General features: G+C 44.4%; 1 protein-coding gene across 3 annotated transcripts in view; it reads left to right on the plus strand.

Moving 5' to 3' along the window:
* The window catches only part of CKAP2 (cytoskeleton associated protein 2), a 223,050-nt gene that overhangs the window by 114,517 nt on the left and 92,478 nt on the right, over nucleotides 1-16,055 (plus strand). For all 3 annotated transcript variants that reach the window (XM_086935045.1, XM_086935043.1, XM_086935044.1), the window contains exon 4: nucleotides 6,260-7,392. In XM_086935045.1, the coding sequence (XP_086791171.1) occupies nucleotides 6,260-7,392 (1,133 nt within the window). The remainder of the gene's footprint in view (nucleotides 1-6,259; nucleotides 7,393-16,055) is intronic.

Raw genomic sequence — 16,055 nt, forward strand, 5'->3', positions numbered from 1 at the left:
CGCGAATTCAGCCACCTGAACATTCCGCAGGAGTGTAGAGATGTCCTCGCTAAGGCTAGAGCCGACAGCACTAATAAGACCTATTCTCTAAAATGGAAGCGTTTCTGTGTTTGGTGTGTGGCAGAAGACCTACACCCCTTCCATGTCACTCCACAGCAGCTGCTACCATATCTACTGCATCTAGCGCAATCAGGCCTTGCACATGCGTCCATCAAAGTACATCTAGCAGCGATATCCAGGTTCACAAGAACTTCCAAGGGTCCTTCCCTGTGGGCGGACAGGCTTGTCAAACAATTCCTAAAAGGTCTATTCAGATCCTTTCCACGACCAAGACCAATCCCTCTGTCGTGGCACCTCAACGTGGTCCTTCACCAACTGATGAAGCTCCCCTTCGAACCCATCCACAGAGCAGATATCAAATTCTAACCTCTGCCAGAAGGGTCAGTGAACTGCAGGCTCTCTCCATCCAAGATCCTTTTTTGCAATTCAGAGAGGACAGGGTCATTCTACGAACTAACCCCCGCTTCATACCGAAAGTCCCCTCGGACTTCCACCTTAACGAACCAGTGGTGCTCAAATCGCTCTTTCCAAACCCAACTACTGCAGCTGAAAGAACCCTGCATTCATTAGATCTGAAGAGATGTCTCAAATTCTACATCGACAGGACACAACACTTCAGAAAGTCGTCCCAACTCTTTGTCGCCTTTAGCAGACCAAGAAAAGGCATGCCCCTGACGAAACAAAGTATATCAAGGTGGATCTCTTCAGCGATAACTTTCTGCCACGACAAGGCTGGACGGCATTTGGAGGCACGAGTCAAAGCCCATTTAACAAGAGCCATGTCCACGTCTGCGGCACTATTTGCTGGAGTGCCGATACTGGACATTTGTAGAGCGGCGACCTGGAAGTCCCCGCACACCTTTACCAGGCACTACTGCTTGGAAACTGAGCTGACGAGGGATGCAGCAGTGGGCAGAGCAGTGCTTCTTCATCTATTCCAGTGAGGTGAGCCTTCTTACATCTCACCATCCTTTACTGGTATGCACATTTCTTTATTCCTAGATACTACATGACATTGCATGTTGGTGATTTGCAATCGCCTGATATGTATTATCTACAGACTCATATATGAGGTACTTTCACAGAATGTGCATAATGTATTGCTTGCTACTCTGATTCAGGCATGTGAATCTATGAAAGACACCCAAATACTGGATAAGAAATGCGTTACTTACCTGTACCTGCAGTTATCCAGTATTAGTGTCTTTCATAGATTCACATGCACCCTCCCGCCTCCCCTGGAAGGACTCACCTATCTCTCTAACAAGTTTGCGCCTAACTAGCTTGGTGCGTACGAAAATCTGAGAGACTGAGGCTCCTGACAGGAAGTTTCTAGAAGGAGGTAGTAGCTGATTGGTTGGTTCTCTTTACTTTGGTCCTTTTTACAAAAGGACACAGATAGGCTACCAAGGCGGGACCCTTGGGCTTACTCTGTTTTGGTCCTTCCTACATAAGGACTTAGATAGGATACTAAGGTGAGACCCTTCGGCCTATTCCTTTATATGTATGTCTATAGGACACTACTTTTTATATACCGGAGGCTCCCGTCTCGACGGGGAATGATTCAGGCATGTGCATCTATGAAAGACACTAATACTGGATAACTGCAGTTACAGGTAAGTAACGCATTTCTTTGCCAATAGTATGCAGTGGAGTTTCCCATATGAGCTCTCAGAAGGGTGCTTAGCTCCTGAAAAAAGGGTTGGGAAGGAACGAAGGGAAGATGTGCAAAATAATAGAGGAGTGTGGTGGAGGTGAAATATCGTTTTTGACAGGACTATTCTCAGTCACGGCGAAGAGAAGCTGTTTCCAGAACAGAGCCCTGTTTCAGTAAGGTTGGGTCTTTTCTCTGGTTACCGTATAATTGAGCGGCTAAAGAGTGATAAAGTTCCACCCTGAGATATCGGATAGGGGCATATTCTTCCCTAAGCATATGGGAACTACACTGACCTGAGTGCTAGAACACCGGGGGAAAAAATTGTACCATGAGATGTTAGAGGGGAAGAGAATATTATTTGTCCTGAAGAAGGTGGCCTAATGAACACATTACCACTGAAACGCTTCGGAGAGATTTTGTTGCATTTGTTGTGTGGCAGCAGCCATTAAGACAGGAAATTTCTATGCCCTGCTGGTGGTTGTTGACTACATGCAAATTAACGATCTAGAAGACAAAATCTTTATCTTGTCAGGTTTTTTTGTTGTTATTGTATGTATTTGGATTCATTGAACTACTAGCATTGTTTTATTGATTCGTATGTATTTTTTTGCGACGTTACATAATTGTCATTGTTTTTTAACTGCCATTCATTGTTATTTGACTTATTAAACTTGTGCACAAGAACTTTTACATCCTGAGTAGAGCGCCTCTATTGCGTATGTAGATGTAAGCATGATTTGCATGACTGCCTGGGGTGAATCGAGCCATAATAGGTCTTTGAGATAATACTGAGTTGCTCCAAGGGGAAATTTTGTTTTTAACCGTCTTGGCAAAGTGGCCAGGCAAGTAGTTGGCTGGACTAGTCTCCCTCGTGATGTGTGCTGGTTGGTAGGCGTTGAAATTAAAGCACTGCAGTCGCTCTAAGAGTGGTGTGTTGCTTCTTAGCCTCCTCCAGTGCGGCGGGTCTCCTAGAAGCACTGATATCTGTTTCCCTCTTCAGCGCCAACAGAAGCCATTTAACAGTCTCTACCTCTGTGTCTAAGGTTCTACGCACCTCCGCGACCACCTAAAGTGTCCCATTCTATTGTTGTAGTGGATGCCGAGGTGCGGTTCTTTTGAAGTACTGGTGAATATGGGACACTTGGGAAGCACAAAGTGAGGGATCCTCCAGGCAATCTGAGGAGATGCCATGTGTGTATCAAGGGAGCCGGCTATTTCATTGCACATCTAACCAAGCCAAATCTTTCATTTACTTTTTTTTTTTTTATCCACTACTTTTGTCTTTACCCATTACTTTTGTCTTTACCTTATGCTAATTTTATAGTAGTGGGAGATTTTAACTTCTGGGTAGAACTCCCTTTTGTATCTGTTGGCAGGCAGGTTTGTGAGTAGTATGGTGGTCCTGGATCTCCCTCGAAGAGTTCAGAAACCAATCCACCAAAATGCGCTGAATCGAATTTCTGGGGCCATAGATACAATTCACTGCAATTAAATTTTATCTTGGGTATAAAGTAACCATTACTTGGTTGATTTTTTTCTCCTGTAAGCAAATATCTGAAGCTTTTTTTTTTTTGTAATAAAAGCAGAATACCGCTGGGGATATAAAAACACTCATGGGCCAAATTATCAATGCCTGCCTTTGTCCACAAATTTAGTTGGAATCCTATACCCCATAATCGGGTCACTACAATAAAAGGATCTAAGACGTATATTCAGTGGATGGTGATCGTGTTGGATGGAGCGCTGCCACTAAAGAAGTTCAGTCCGAAGCAGGACAGACCTTCGAGCCTGTGGTACACTCCCCTACTTAAATAAGTCAATGCAGGATGCAAGTAGTTGGAGGTTATGGCATTTTGATTATTCAGTCTCTGCCGGATTGGTGTTGAGAAAATCATATATATATATAATATTTTACAGGTTCTTTGCTAAAACTTCATTTTATGCCAACAAAATCCTAGCAGCCAAAAACTCCTGAACGGGAATCTTTCAACTGGTCTACTTTCTAACGTCTCCCAAGTGTGCTCTTGCTGCGGTGGAGAATTCTCAGGGTATGGCAGACAAACTTACTAACTACTTTGAGGAAAAATTACTACCATCTGTCCATTGATGACAAGGTTTAAAGATAGTCTTCTAATGCACAAACATGAATAGATCTTGCTCTAATGTGTGAGGTAACACTCACAGGGTCCTCCTTTCCAGTTTTGTCATCTAGGACCAACAAACAACTCCCCGCCTGCACTTGGAACATCTGGAGTCACTTTCAGTTAATTTATATTGCTAAATCAATTGTTATGTTTACCTTTTGGACACAGTTTCACCTAATGTTTCGAAAGCTGCCATTGCAGATCTTGCTGCACCTCTGGTAGGCTTGCAATAACTCTAGCTCAAGCATGTGTCCCACTGTAATGGAAAAAGGCTCTGATAGGGCACTATCACAGATCCACCTATCCCATCCAACGTTAGACCGATTTTCTTTTTTTTTTTCTGCCTGTTGCTTGAAAAAATGATGTTCTCTGGATTTATGGTACAAAATCACATCTTGGATCCTGTTCATTCTAGATTCCTTTTTTGCACAGCATGGAAACTGCTTTGCTGTTGGACAACTTGCAAATGTCAACAAATATGGCAGAATCTACTGCATTTCTGTGTTGGTCTTGTCGCAGCATTTGAAATTGCATTCCATCCTGTTATCTCCTGTTGCTGATAGGATTTGTCCTGCTGATTCCAATCTAAAGGAGAGGTCCGAAGCATTCCATCTGCTCCTTATGTCAGCATTCAAGTCATGCTGCTAGGGTCTGCTCTTTAAACCGAGCTGTTTGAACCAACTGACAAATACAGATGTCAAAATTAGGTCATTTGGGTCTTAACTGTATGAACTATGCAGATACCCAATTAATTGTCTTAGACTAATCTGGTACAGCCCCTTTTACGCTATTCCATCAATACATGACTGCAATCTTGTCTTGGGCAGAACTTAATCGCTTTAAGTTCCATTGTGACAAAACTGATGTGCTTTGAATACACCATTTTCAATTAATTGGGACATTACCTTATAAATTCTGGTCTCCATCCAGGTCCAATTACCCCATGTCCAGCAAAGATTGTGAAAAACATAGGTTTTTATTTGGATCCTTTGTGACCGCTGGAAAAGCAAGATAATCACTGGTCTACCACCTGCTTCTACTTGTTTAGGGTAATGGAGATTTCACCACTTCTTCCTAAATTGGCCTACTTCTTCCTAAATTGGCCTGCTGGCTGGTCACTAACACAACTTTTGAAACTCTTTTGTTGGCTAATCAGCTGTACTAGTTAATGAACTACAAATGATCCAAAATGCCACTGATAAATGTGTTCTCTCATTCCTGCTTCCCTCTTCTGCTTCTAATGTACTGAACAATCTGCACTGGATTCCGGTGGAAAAGGGAATACTTTTTAAATTCCGATAGTCTTTAGAGCTCTGTATGACACCGGTCCTTCCTACCGGAGCAAAAAAAATATACATATGTTCCTGGTCGCGCTCTACAATCCAAGGTGACATTCCTATTAACATTACCAAGATTTAGGAGGGATTGTTCTGGAGGTAGGGCCTTGTCTGAGGTGGCAACCAAACGTTGGCATTCACTTGCTCGTGTATCACACAGGATGCTGCAGTTCAGGAGATTTATAGAAGCTAGCCTACCTTTCTTTATTGACCATCTTGCCTAATCATTTCAATGAAGCTGGTCGGCCTTTAAAGTAGGCTGGGGTTGCCATCATTAAAGTAGCGTTTCTATTATTTTGTGATCGCAAACTCAACCATGGTCACAATTGTCTTTATTTGTAATTTGGTCACAGGGCAGATATTGGAGTCATGCTAGTTGGTATGATCACTTATCTTGATTGGTTTATAGTGGTGGTTTCTGAGCTGTTACGTTTCCCTCTAGTACAGCCGTTTAAAGTGCTCTTTACAGAATGATTCTTTTCTTAATATTGACCTAGAAACCATTATTTGTACTAAAGATCCTAACTCGGTAATCTGTGAACTGATTTTGATTTTAACTTTTTTTTACCAATATTTCATCTGAAATACTTTTGTTATCCTTGCTTTCCATCTATCTACCGATGAGACGAGTGTGTACTTTTATTCTATGTTAATGAATAGTAATGAAGATTTTGTACCGAGAAGGAAACTTCAGTAATCGCCCTATTCTTCTCTGGAAGCTCATGAAAATCGAAATTAAAATGCTGGCCAAGAATTTTGTTTCTCATCTGATTTTTTTTTTTTTCTACATTTGTCTGTTTTAAAGTAGATGCTAGTTATTTTGTAACCACTCTGGCGTTTATACATTTTATTATTATTTTTTTTAACTGTCCTTACACCAGTACCCTTTTATTTTAAAGGGAGTTTTAGCTTCCATATGTGTTAGAAAGATTTAGGAATATTATCAAGATGCCCAGGAAGGCTATCTGGGATTAATGTGTTTCATGCTGGTATCCACTCTGTTATAACCTTTATTCTTAGTTTCATACATTTATTGTATTTTATCTCCCTTTTGACTGTAGGAAGATAAAGAAAATGCAGGGAAGCAACCTGTTCAAGTGAATCCAGTGGAAAGGACTGGGATTACTGTGCTTCAAACAATCCAGTCTCCCAACTTGTGTGCAGCATCTGTGATTACCAAAGATTTTGAAAATCTTCGATTAGAGGAGATAAAATCTCTACCTTTGGAACAAAATGCTGCAGCTATTTCATGTAGTCGCTCATTGGTGAAAAGTGTTGCAGATAAACATTCAGTGGAGGACACGGGCAATGCTGGCGCCGAAATTACCAAAAAGGCACTGCACGGTTTGGAGAAATGTAATCCTGATGCCAAATTTACCAAAAAACCTATCCGTGGAGTTTTCCGTGGCAGAGTAGTGCAATCCAAGATAAGCTCACTCTGGAAAGTGTCAGATAATAGCCAGGCAAAGGCTTCAGTTCTTTCTAACAACTTGGCAACATCCCAGCCTTCAAACAATTCAACTGCTGGTCTAGGAAATAATGCACATTTCACGAATAAATCTTCACGTAAAGAGTCGAATTGCCCTTTGGATAAGGCACATTCTGTAGGTGTTTCAAAACGTCCTGCAAAACATTCTGCTTCCACTGTTAAACCCGCTGGAAAAAAACAGTCCTCTGTTCCGGTCAGGATGACCACAGTATCAAACTATGTTAAAGGTAGTAGCACTGCTTTTTCTGCACGTGGAACTGCACCCTGGCTTAACAGTTGCTCAGACTTGGATAAAAAAACAAAGACTGCAACCGCTGCAGAACTGCCCAGTGGTAAAATGCATCCACCTAGTTCGTTTAAAGTATGTAAAAGCACAAAGAAGCAATCTACTGCTAGTGCCGCACTGCCCAATGGTAAAATGCATCCTTCTAAATCGTTCAAAGTATGTAAAGATATCAAGAGGAAAGAGAAGTCATTATCTACTGCTGTTACTGTGGGGAAAAACTCTTACCGGCCTCCAGTAAAACGGTGTCTTCCTACTGGTCAAGTATATGCACCTGGAGCTAGGCAGTTTCGAGTCTCAAAAACAACTTCCGCTTCCTCAAACACCATTTCTGCACCTTTCCGTCCCAAAGCAGTCTCTGAAATGCTTACTGCTGCTTCTACTAGATTTGTATATCCAAAGGAGTCTGCAGAAGAGCAGAGGTAATTTTCATGATTATTTTTTTTTAAATCGAAAGATTCATTGCTTGTGATGTTTCCATGTGAATTGTCTGTTTCGGACTTTTTTTGTGTGGCTTCCTTAGCAATCTATTATAGTAAACACTGCTTTTGAAATCCAGTTATCACTGCTCTGACATCGAATTGGTGAATATTCGGGTCCGAAGCCTGCCCTCTATAGGATGCTGATCCACTTCATCAGGTAAAGAGACTGTAGGTGGCAGTGGAATGGTAGCTGACAGTTGCTATCTCTATCCTGTCAGCTGCTGGTCCATACAAAACCTCTGCTGACTGGAGTGAGGGGGGGGGGTGGACTTCAGGCACAGCTTGACAGATGCGGTATAGTAGTCTCTGTGCATAACTCCCTGATTGGCTCTCTTCCCCTGCACACCAGGTAGTTGACTGAGAAGGGGAAGAGAATTTAGGTCCGGCTTACACATCTGAACCAGAGGTGGAAAACATCCTGTTAGCGAATTGACATCCTAGGCAACTATAGTTTCACTGTTCATCTGATCAGTTGCAAACCCTCAGTGGGGGAGCTGTTATTAATAGCTACCCATCAATATTTCTTTATGTTGAGAATAGATATCTGCTCAGTGATTAAACCAAGTAAATAATTGTGTATTTCAATACGCTATCTTAGTCGGTTAGCAAATATTTTTATTTGTGCTGTTACAGGTTACAAACTTGATTAAGGGTAAATTGCATCCTTGGATGAACAGCGTGGAAGCAAAATACTAACCGGCAATGCAATTCTTCATTGCCAAGCACCAAAATGCATTGCATGGTATTGCATAAACACTGCTACTTGAAACTGCAATATTTTGTAACCAGTTGGATTCAATAATGTTAAAATTCAGTATGGAGTCCTGAGTTCAAAACTCGCCAATGACGGCTAGTGCACTTTGGAAACGACTAGGCTTCAACAATTGCTTCAAATTGAATTGAGCCAGCTAGACATCTCTTCTTCATTCTCTCTTAACCTCATAATCAAAGCTCATCCTCTGAGCTTAATTTGAAATAAATGAGCCAAATTGTGTTTGTGGGTTTTATTTTTCTTCCCCTACAAGTTGAATAGTCTCCATTGCATCAGTGGTGAGCATGGGGCAGTGAAGCCTATAACACAGCAGCAATGGTCTCCAAGCATATGTCCATGATGACCTTCATTATGCTAGGAAGGAAACTATTGGTGTCATCAATGTGAGATGGGCTTTCACAAACACACCACTCGTTCAAACACCAGCATGAATGTTGTGACAAGCGCATGTATTGAAATAGGCGCAAAAATAGCACCTGTGTTTACAAGGCTTGCACCTTATCTTTCCCTGGACGAAGTCCATTCAGACAGGTGCTCCTAGTTGGTCTTTAGGGGTGTTTGTGAAGGGGTTTTGTCCCCCACCCTCCTACCCACCCACCCTCGTGGCTCTACTGAAAGTGACATGTTGACGGCCATTCAAGACACCACATTTGTCCTTCTGCAGCTCCATTGGATGTGGGATCCAAAGTCCATCAATGTTCACCTTGAGTTTTTTTCAGTAACTGCAGGAAATTGCCCCTTTTTAGGTCTCGCCTAGCGTATTGCGTAAGTGCCCATGCATCTATTAAGGTGCATTTGGCGGCAATTTCACGATGCAGGAGAAACTCAGCACGTCCTTCTCTGTGGTCGGAGAAAATTGTGAAGCAATTCATGAAGGGGTTATTTAGAGTCCGGCCTCCACCACCTGTATGGCAACTGAACGTTGTCTTGTCACAATTTATGAAACAGCCATTTGAGCCAATACACAAGGCGGATCTAAAATTCCTCTCCTGGAAGGTGGCTCTTTTAATAGCTATGTCAATAAAAATTGGACAATTACACATTAACAGATGCAATATGATTTACAACAGTATTTCTGCTACCCTTCTGGCTGATGTTCGAGCTAACTTTTCTCCCGATCGGTTTAACGCCGGCTCGCTCAATCACATCAGTCTACTTTGGGTTGTAATGTCCATCTAGAGGTGTTCACCTCAGCATCCTCAGGCTGTTAAGTTTTGGTTTGACCCAAAGTCACATGACCGCAGTTGTTGATTAAAAGGAATGGAGCAGCACAATAGATTGTTCTGCACCAGCTACGTTCCTTGTTTGGCTTGTATTTGTTTTCTTATTCAAAATGCTTGATAGACCAATGAGTTTCCTCTACACTGCCATGTAATAGGAAGGGTTGCAGGAAGTGGTTCCATAATCGCCCGCCATTTCTGCTGGGTGGGTGGTCTAGCCAACTGGCACTTAGCATCCACAGCGGAAGACCTGCAATAAGTGCATTCATGACAAGTGTTTACTAATGCCTGCTATTGCTGCTCGGTCTAGACTACTGGCACCAGGCATTTACAGCGAGACACATGCTGCTGTCGGCATGACCAACATTAAAGATTGTTACGTGAGCTCACACTTCTAACATGCAGGTACTGTTGATGCTAATCTAGGTTATTAAACCAGGCAAGCACAGGACGGAGTAAGTATGGCAAAGCTGGGTGAATCCTCTAGCTAGCATCACACTTTATCCACTCCATCACAAACTTTACCTTCCTCTTTACATGCAGTGAGGCTACAGGCTCGCCTCTTCACTGTGGGAACTATGGACCACTAATTAGTGTTTCTTTGAGTGTGTACGGTCTACTATTCATGCCATATGTTCAGTGTGAATGTTTTTGATCACAGGTTATGTCCAGTTATGTTCACATTTTCCTCTTTTTACACATTCATTGGATGCTGATCTTTAGATGCCTGCTCGAAAACCATGATACTGTAGATTTTGGATTTCAACACAATAGGCGTTTTGTGACTACTACACAGCTTTTAGGCACACAGGATTTTAAACAGTGACCATTAATATATGTAAGCTAATTCTCACTTTTGTGTTGCAGATTTGGAATAACACAAAGTAGGTGTATGGTTTATATTTGGCATTCAGAGTGCATGATTATGCAGCATTCTGCGCGTTGTAAAGCACAGTTGGGAGTGGACTTGGACTCTACCACTCTACCGCCCGCACTCACTCTACCGCCCGCACTCACTCTACCGCCCGCACTCACTCTACCGCCCGCACTCACTCTACCGCCCGCACTCACTCTACCGCCCGCACTCACTCTACCGCCCGCACTCACTCTACCGCCCGCACTCACTCTACCGCCCTCACTCACTCTACCGCCCTCACTCACTCTACCGCCCTCACTCACTCTACCGCCCTCACTCACTCTACCGCCCTCACTCACCTTACCGCCCTCACTCACTCTACCGCCCTCACTCACTCTACCGCCCTCACTCACTCTACCGCCCTCACTCACTCTACCGCCCTCACTCACTCTACCGCCCTCACTCACTCTACCGCCCTCACTCACTCTACCGCCCTCACTCACTCTACCGCCCGCACTCACTCTACCGCCCGCCCGCACTCTACCGCCCGCACTCACTCTGTGACGTCACCTGCATGGTACACTAGGTGCAGGAACATCAACCCTATATGCTACTGTATGAGTCAAAATTGTGACTGAGTCGAACAGACCTCTCTAACCATTAGTTATATTTTAATTTTAAAACTGCGCTCGTCCAGTAAAGTTCTCTAGCATTAATGTCAGTAATGGAAATCAACTAGCTGAAGTTTTATGGCTAAGCCCCTCGCGAGGCGGTGAGGGCCATGGAATGTTTCAGAGCCTGGTTGCGCGCTCTGTGGCTGGTCTCGCGCGCCACTTCCGCCAGTGGCGCTTGTCCAGCAGACGCGTGGTGTGCAGCCTTGGGCCTGGGATGGACAAACACGTCTTTTGTTTCAAGAACAGCGCTGTCACCGCGCTCCCAGGAAGCAGTTGAAAATTGTGCTGATGGAAAGCTGGACGAGAGGAGACCCGGGGCAGTGATGTAGGGAAGTCATGTGTTAGACAATACGACCCTGCCCTCGACAAGGGCTCGCACCAATGGCTGCAATAGTGACTGCCAGGTAAATATCCCATTTACAAGCAAGCACAAAGAAAGCCACTCAGACAGTGCTGGCTTTTATAGAGCTGCATCCCTGGCGGATATTCCGAAAATAAGCGAACCAAGATCGAATGTTGTACGTGGAGGGAGCCATTTGGTTTCTCGCACTAGCTTCTTGCACTGCTGTGCTGAAAGTATGTGTTATGTAATCACCTTTAAGATATATGAATTGTGCTTTATTGGAGTAGGTCCTATCGACACCTGTAAGTAAAATGTAGTATACTCCATTGCAGGAACTGGGTAATTAGTATCAATGAAATCAGGCGGGCAACTAGAACCAAATTTCGGGGGGCGGGGGGGGGGGGTACAGAAACTAACGAACAGCCATAGAAAGATCTCAACAGCAACAGACTGAGGCAAAGACAGACAGGTAGTAACAGAGTTGGCAGAGACGTACAGAGTCAGAGAAAGAGAGACTGGCAGGGGCATGGAGGCAGAGTTTAGAAGGAGGTTGACCACAAGACGAAGGGCATTGCTGTTTGGATGGGGGAGGAGAAATGCGACACGGCCGCTGCAGGGGGCGGAGCGGCGATGAGGGTGTGAAGCAGCAGGGGCCTTTGAAGTGAAGCTAAGCTTCACTTCAAAGGCCAGGCAGGCAGGCGGCTGGTGGCATGTGCACGCGCTTTTTAGGGCTTGCGCTTGCGCAATGACCTAAAAAGCACATGCACTGCAAGGAATCGCCAGTGGAATCGTGTGCTTAGTTAAACGCTGTTTAAGCCCCTATAGTCTTGCTCCGCTCAATGCGCATGCGCATTGAGAGGCGAGACCTAAAAATCTTCCTGGGAGCACAGATCAACACCTTACAGAGCAAGGTGTTCCTCAGCGAAAAGACCACACTAGCACTGCTGAAGGAGACTTGCCTCTACCAGAAGGGGCAAGCTCTGATAATGAGGACGGCGAGCAAAATAATGGGTATGATGGCCTCATGCATGCATCTAGTGCCAAATGTATGGCTCCACATGAGACCATACCAGGAATGGCTACAGGACCAATGATCACAAGCTACAGGTAGTTTGGACGAGCTAGTGGTTGTAACTCTCTCAGTGCAAGAAGAGAGGCCTCGAACACCACCGACCCCAATGGTGACCATCCCCACAGACTCATCCCAGAAGGGATCGGGAGCACACATAAAACTCAGAGTGAGGGGTCTGTGGACACCAGTGGATGTGGTCAAACACATCAACTACCTGGAACTGAAGACCATTTTCCTTGCAATAAAGGCCTTCCAGACAAAGCTGTACAACAAGAGTGTTGATCCAGACAGACCACACAACAGCGATGTTCTACATCAACAAGCAGGGAGGAACACAATCAGCCCCGCTATCGAAACTAGCACAGGAAATATGGAGATAGGCCATCCCACTCAAAATAGACCTGCTAGCCATACACCTACCAGGGAAGGACAATGTGGAAGCTGACTGACTCAGCAGACCAACATCGATATCCCACGAATGGGAGCTCCATGCACAGGAAACAAGGAAGCTATTCGGCAGGTGGGGAACACAGTCAATTGACCTGTTTGTAACACGCCAGAATGCAAAATGCCAACACTTCGCATCCAAGCAACCAGGGGAAGGGGTCCCTGGGGAATGCCCTATGGATAAGCTGGCTGAAGACATTTGCTTAACCTTTTCCGACGATTCCTGATACACAAAGTACTCAGCAAGTGCAGAACCAGCAACATGACCCTGATACTGGTCGCACCCCAATGGGCCAGGCAAACCTAGTGCTCGCAGATCATGGAATTGACACAGAGTACACCCCACAAGTTCGGGAAAAGAAAAGATCTACTCTCCATGCAAAACGGAGAGGTGCTGCACCCAGAACCAGAGAGCCTCAGCCTAGCAGCATGGCTCCTGATGACATAGAATTTGCACATCTAAGACTACCTGAGAGCACCCGAAGGGTACTACAAGAGGCAAGAAGGCCCAGCACACGAAGGTGCTATGTGGCAAAATGGAAGAGGTTCACACTATGGTGCAGAAAGTAAAAGCTACACAAAGATGACCAAGGAATCAACCGTGCTTAAATACCTCGCACACCTGCTCGAAGCAAAATTGATCTCATCCGCCCTAAGAATACACTTTGCAGCGATAGTCGCTTACACGAGGAGAAAACGGCAAGAGCTTCTTTACATCACTGATGGTAAAGAGATTCCTGGAAGGAGCAAAGAGGATTGCACCGCCAAAGAGGTTGCCACCACCAGCATGGAACCTTAATTTAGTCCCAACGTAACTCAAGAAAGCACCTTTTGAACCAATCCATAAGGACTCCCTACACTCTCTGATGGACTGGGAGCCAGTGTAACTCCTTAATCCCTGTAGATGTTGGGTGATATTTGGGTAGGCCAAGTAAAACCCGACCGCTGCATTCTGGAGCGATAGGAGTTGGTATGGGACAGACCAAAAAACTTCAAAGTATAGGGCGTTACAATAATCGATTCTTGACCGAACCAGGGCTCCGACCACTGTTTTTCGAAGTGACAGAGGAATGAAGTGCAGAATTTTCCGTAAAATTTTTAAGGTGAAAAAGCATGATGAGGAAACTTTATTTATTTGTGAGGCAAGTTTGAGGTCCTTGTCAAACACAAATCCCAAGCTCCTAACCTTGGGCACGGGGACTGGACAGGTGCTTGCTTCAGGAGTCCACCAGGCTTGGCTCCATACCGAGGGTAGTTGCATAAACTCCAGGACCTCATTTTTTTCTGTATTTATCTTTAAAAAGTTTGAATTCATCCAGATCATTACATCTGTGAGGCAATTTCGAAATCTCTCAGCTGTAAGCCCCACATTTTGTGTCACTGAGACCGTTAGTTGAGTGTCGTCACCGTACAACACCAACATTATACCGTGCTCTTTGATTACCTGAGCCAGAGGACTGACCTATAAATTAAATAATGTCTGAGACGAGGCCGAGCCCTGAGGTACTCCACTTGGGAGATGGAAGATTCCAGATTGCAGGCCATTCCAGTGGATTAATTGTTCTCATGAGGTTAGAAACTGTTAGTAGAGTCAGAGCCACATCTTCTATACCCGCTTCCCTTAATCAACGCAGCAATACTGCATGATTTATAGTGTCAAAAGCTGCAGTCAGATCTAACAGGATGAGTGCAGCTCTGCCTCCCCTATCCATCACTTTACGGATCTCCTCTGTGGCCATGATTAAAGCTGACTCAGCGGAGTGCCGCGAGCGAAAGCCATGTTGTGTGGAGTCAAGAATGTTACTGCTATCCAGGTATTCTGTCAGTTCTAGGTTCATGGCTTTCTCCAAGATTTTTGATGGAAATGGAAGACTGGAAATTGGGTGGTAGTGTTTTGGCTCGGAGGGGTCTAAGGAGGCCTTTTTTTTATGATCGGCCTAATGCATGCCTTTTTCCACAAGGAGGGAAACTCCCCAGAAGTAATGATCGAATTTAATAAAGGAGTCAAGGTGGAACTTACTACTTCCGATACCAGATGTAATATTTAAGGGGGGACATGGGTCCAGAGGTGAACCTGCTTTAGTATTTAACAGGTTGGCAACTTTAGCCTTCTCTAGTGTGGAAAAATAAGACCACCTTGGCAGAGATGCCGGGTGATCCACAGAATTTTTGAGACACAAGTAGCAGTGGATTGCCCATCATATACCACTTGGACTTTATTCTGAAAGAACACGGCCATCTGTTCCACAAAATTTTGGTCCGGGAGAAATGCTCTGTCACCCGGACATTTTGAAAACGCTGTCACTGTTTTAAACAGCTCCTTGGAGTTTTTTGCTTCCAGGATTTTTTCAGTAAAGTAGACTGATTTGGCAAATTTTATGGCTGCCTTATAATCTTCTAATGGTACAAAAGGGGGTGGTGATGGACGGAGCATCTGAATCAATCAAACACTCACACCTAGTCAAAAGATCTGGGTTTAGTCCATCACCACCCCCTTTTTGTACCGCTTTTGGCCGCCATAAGTGTGGCAGGGTATGCTCAGACGTGAGTCCCTTGCTCACTGGATTCAAGCAAGCCGGGCTGAAGACGGCTGGAATGCCAGAAACCAGTCCTCAGAAGCTTGTTTCCGGTCTAGGGAAGACATGGCTTGGCAGTTCGGCTGGACTGTTCCATGAGGCAGAGGGTCAGACTGATTTGCATATAGCCATGTCTGAACTGGCGTGCCAGAGTGGGCTAAAGAAAGGTGATGGATTAAACCCAGATCTTTTGACTGGGTGTGAGTGTTTGATTCAGATGCTCCGTCCATCACCACCGCCTTTTGTACCGTTATAATCTTCTAAGGCGCAATTGTAGTCTTTTTTTTTTTTTTTATTTATGATCAGCACTATAATCTGATCTCCAAATTTTTAATTTGCCGTAGCTGTCGTATACCAAGGGGAGCTAATACGTTTATTATGGAGTTGTTTGGTGGTTTCCGGGGCTAAGACATTTACTGCTGAACTAAGCCAGCTGTCAAAGTTTCCGACTGATGTATTAGGGTCAAGAGTCACCACCGGGGGATTATTCGCCAATGCGGTTACCAGATCTCCCTTTTGGGTGGATTTCCAAGTACAAGATTTAAATATACCTGACCTTTCCCAACAACCCCTAATAATAGGGGAATGGTTTATACAGAAATGTATTGCAGAGTGATCCGACCATGGTAAAGGTTGCACGCTG

The sequence above is a fragment of the Lissotriton vulgaris genome, chromosome 8, assembly GCF_964263255.1.
Source record: "Lissotriton vulgaris chromosome 8, aLisVul1.2, whole genome shotgun sequence".
Taxonomy (NCBI): domain Eukaryota; kingdom Metazoa; phylum Chordata; class Amphibia; order Caudata; family Salamandridae; genus Lissotriton; species Lissotriton vulgaris.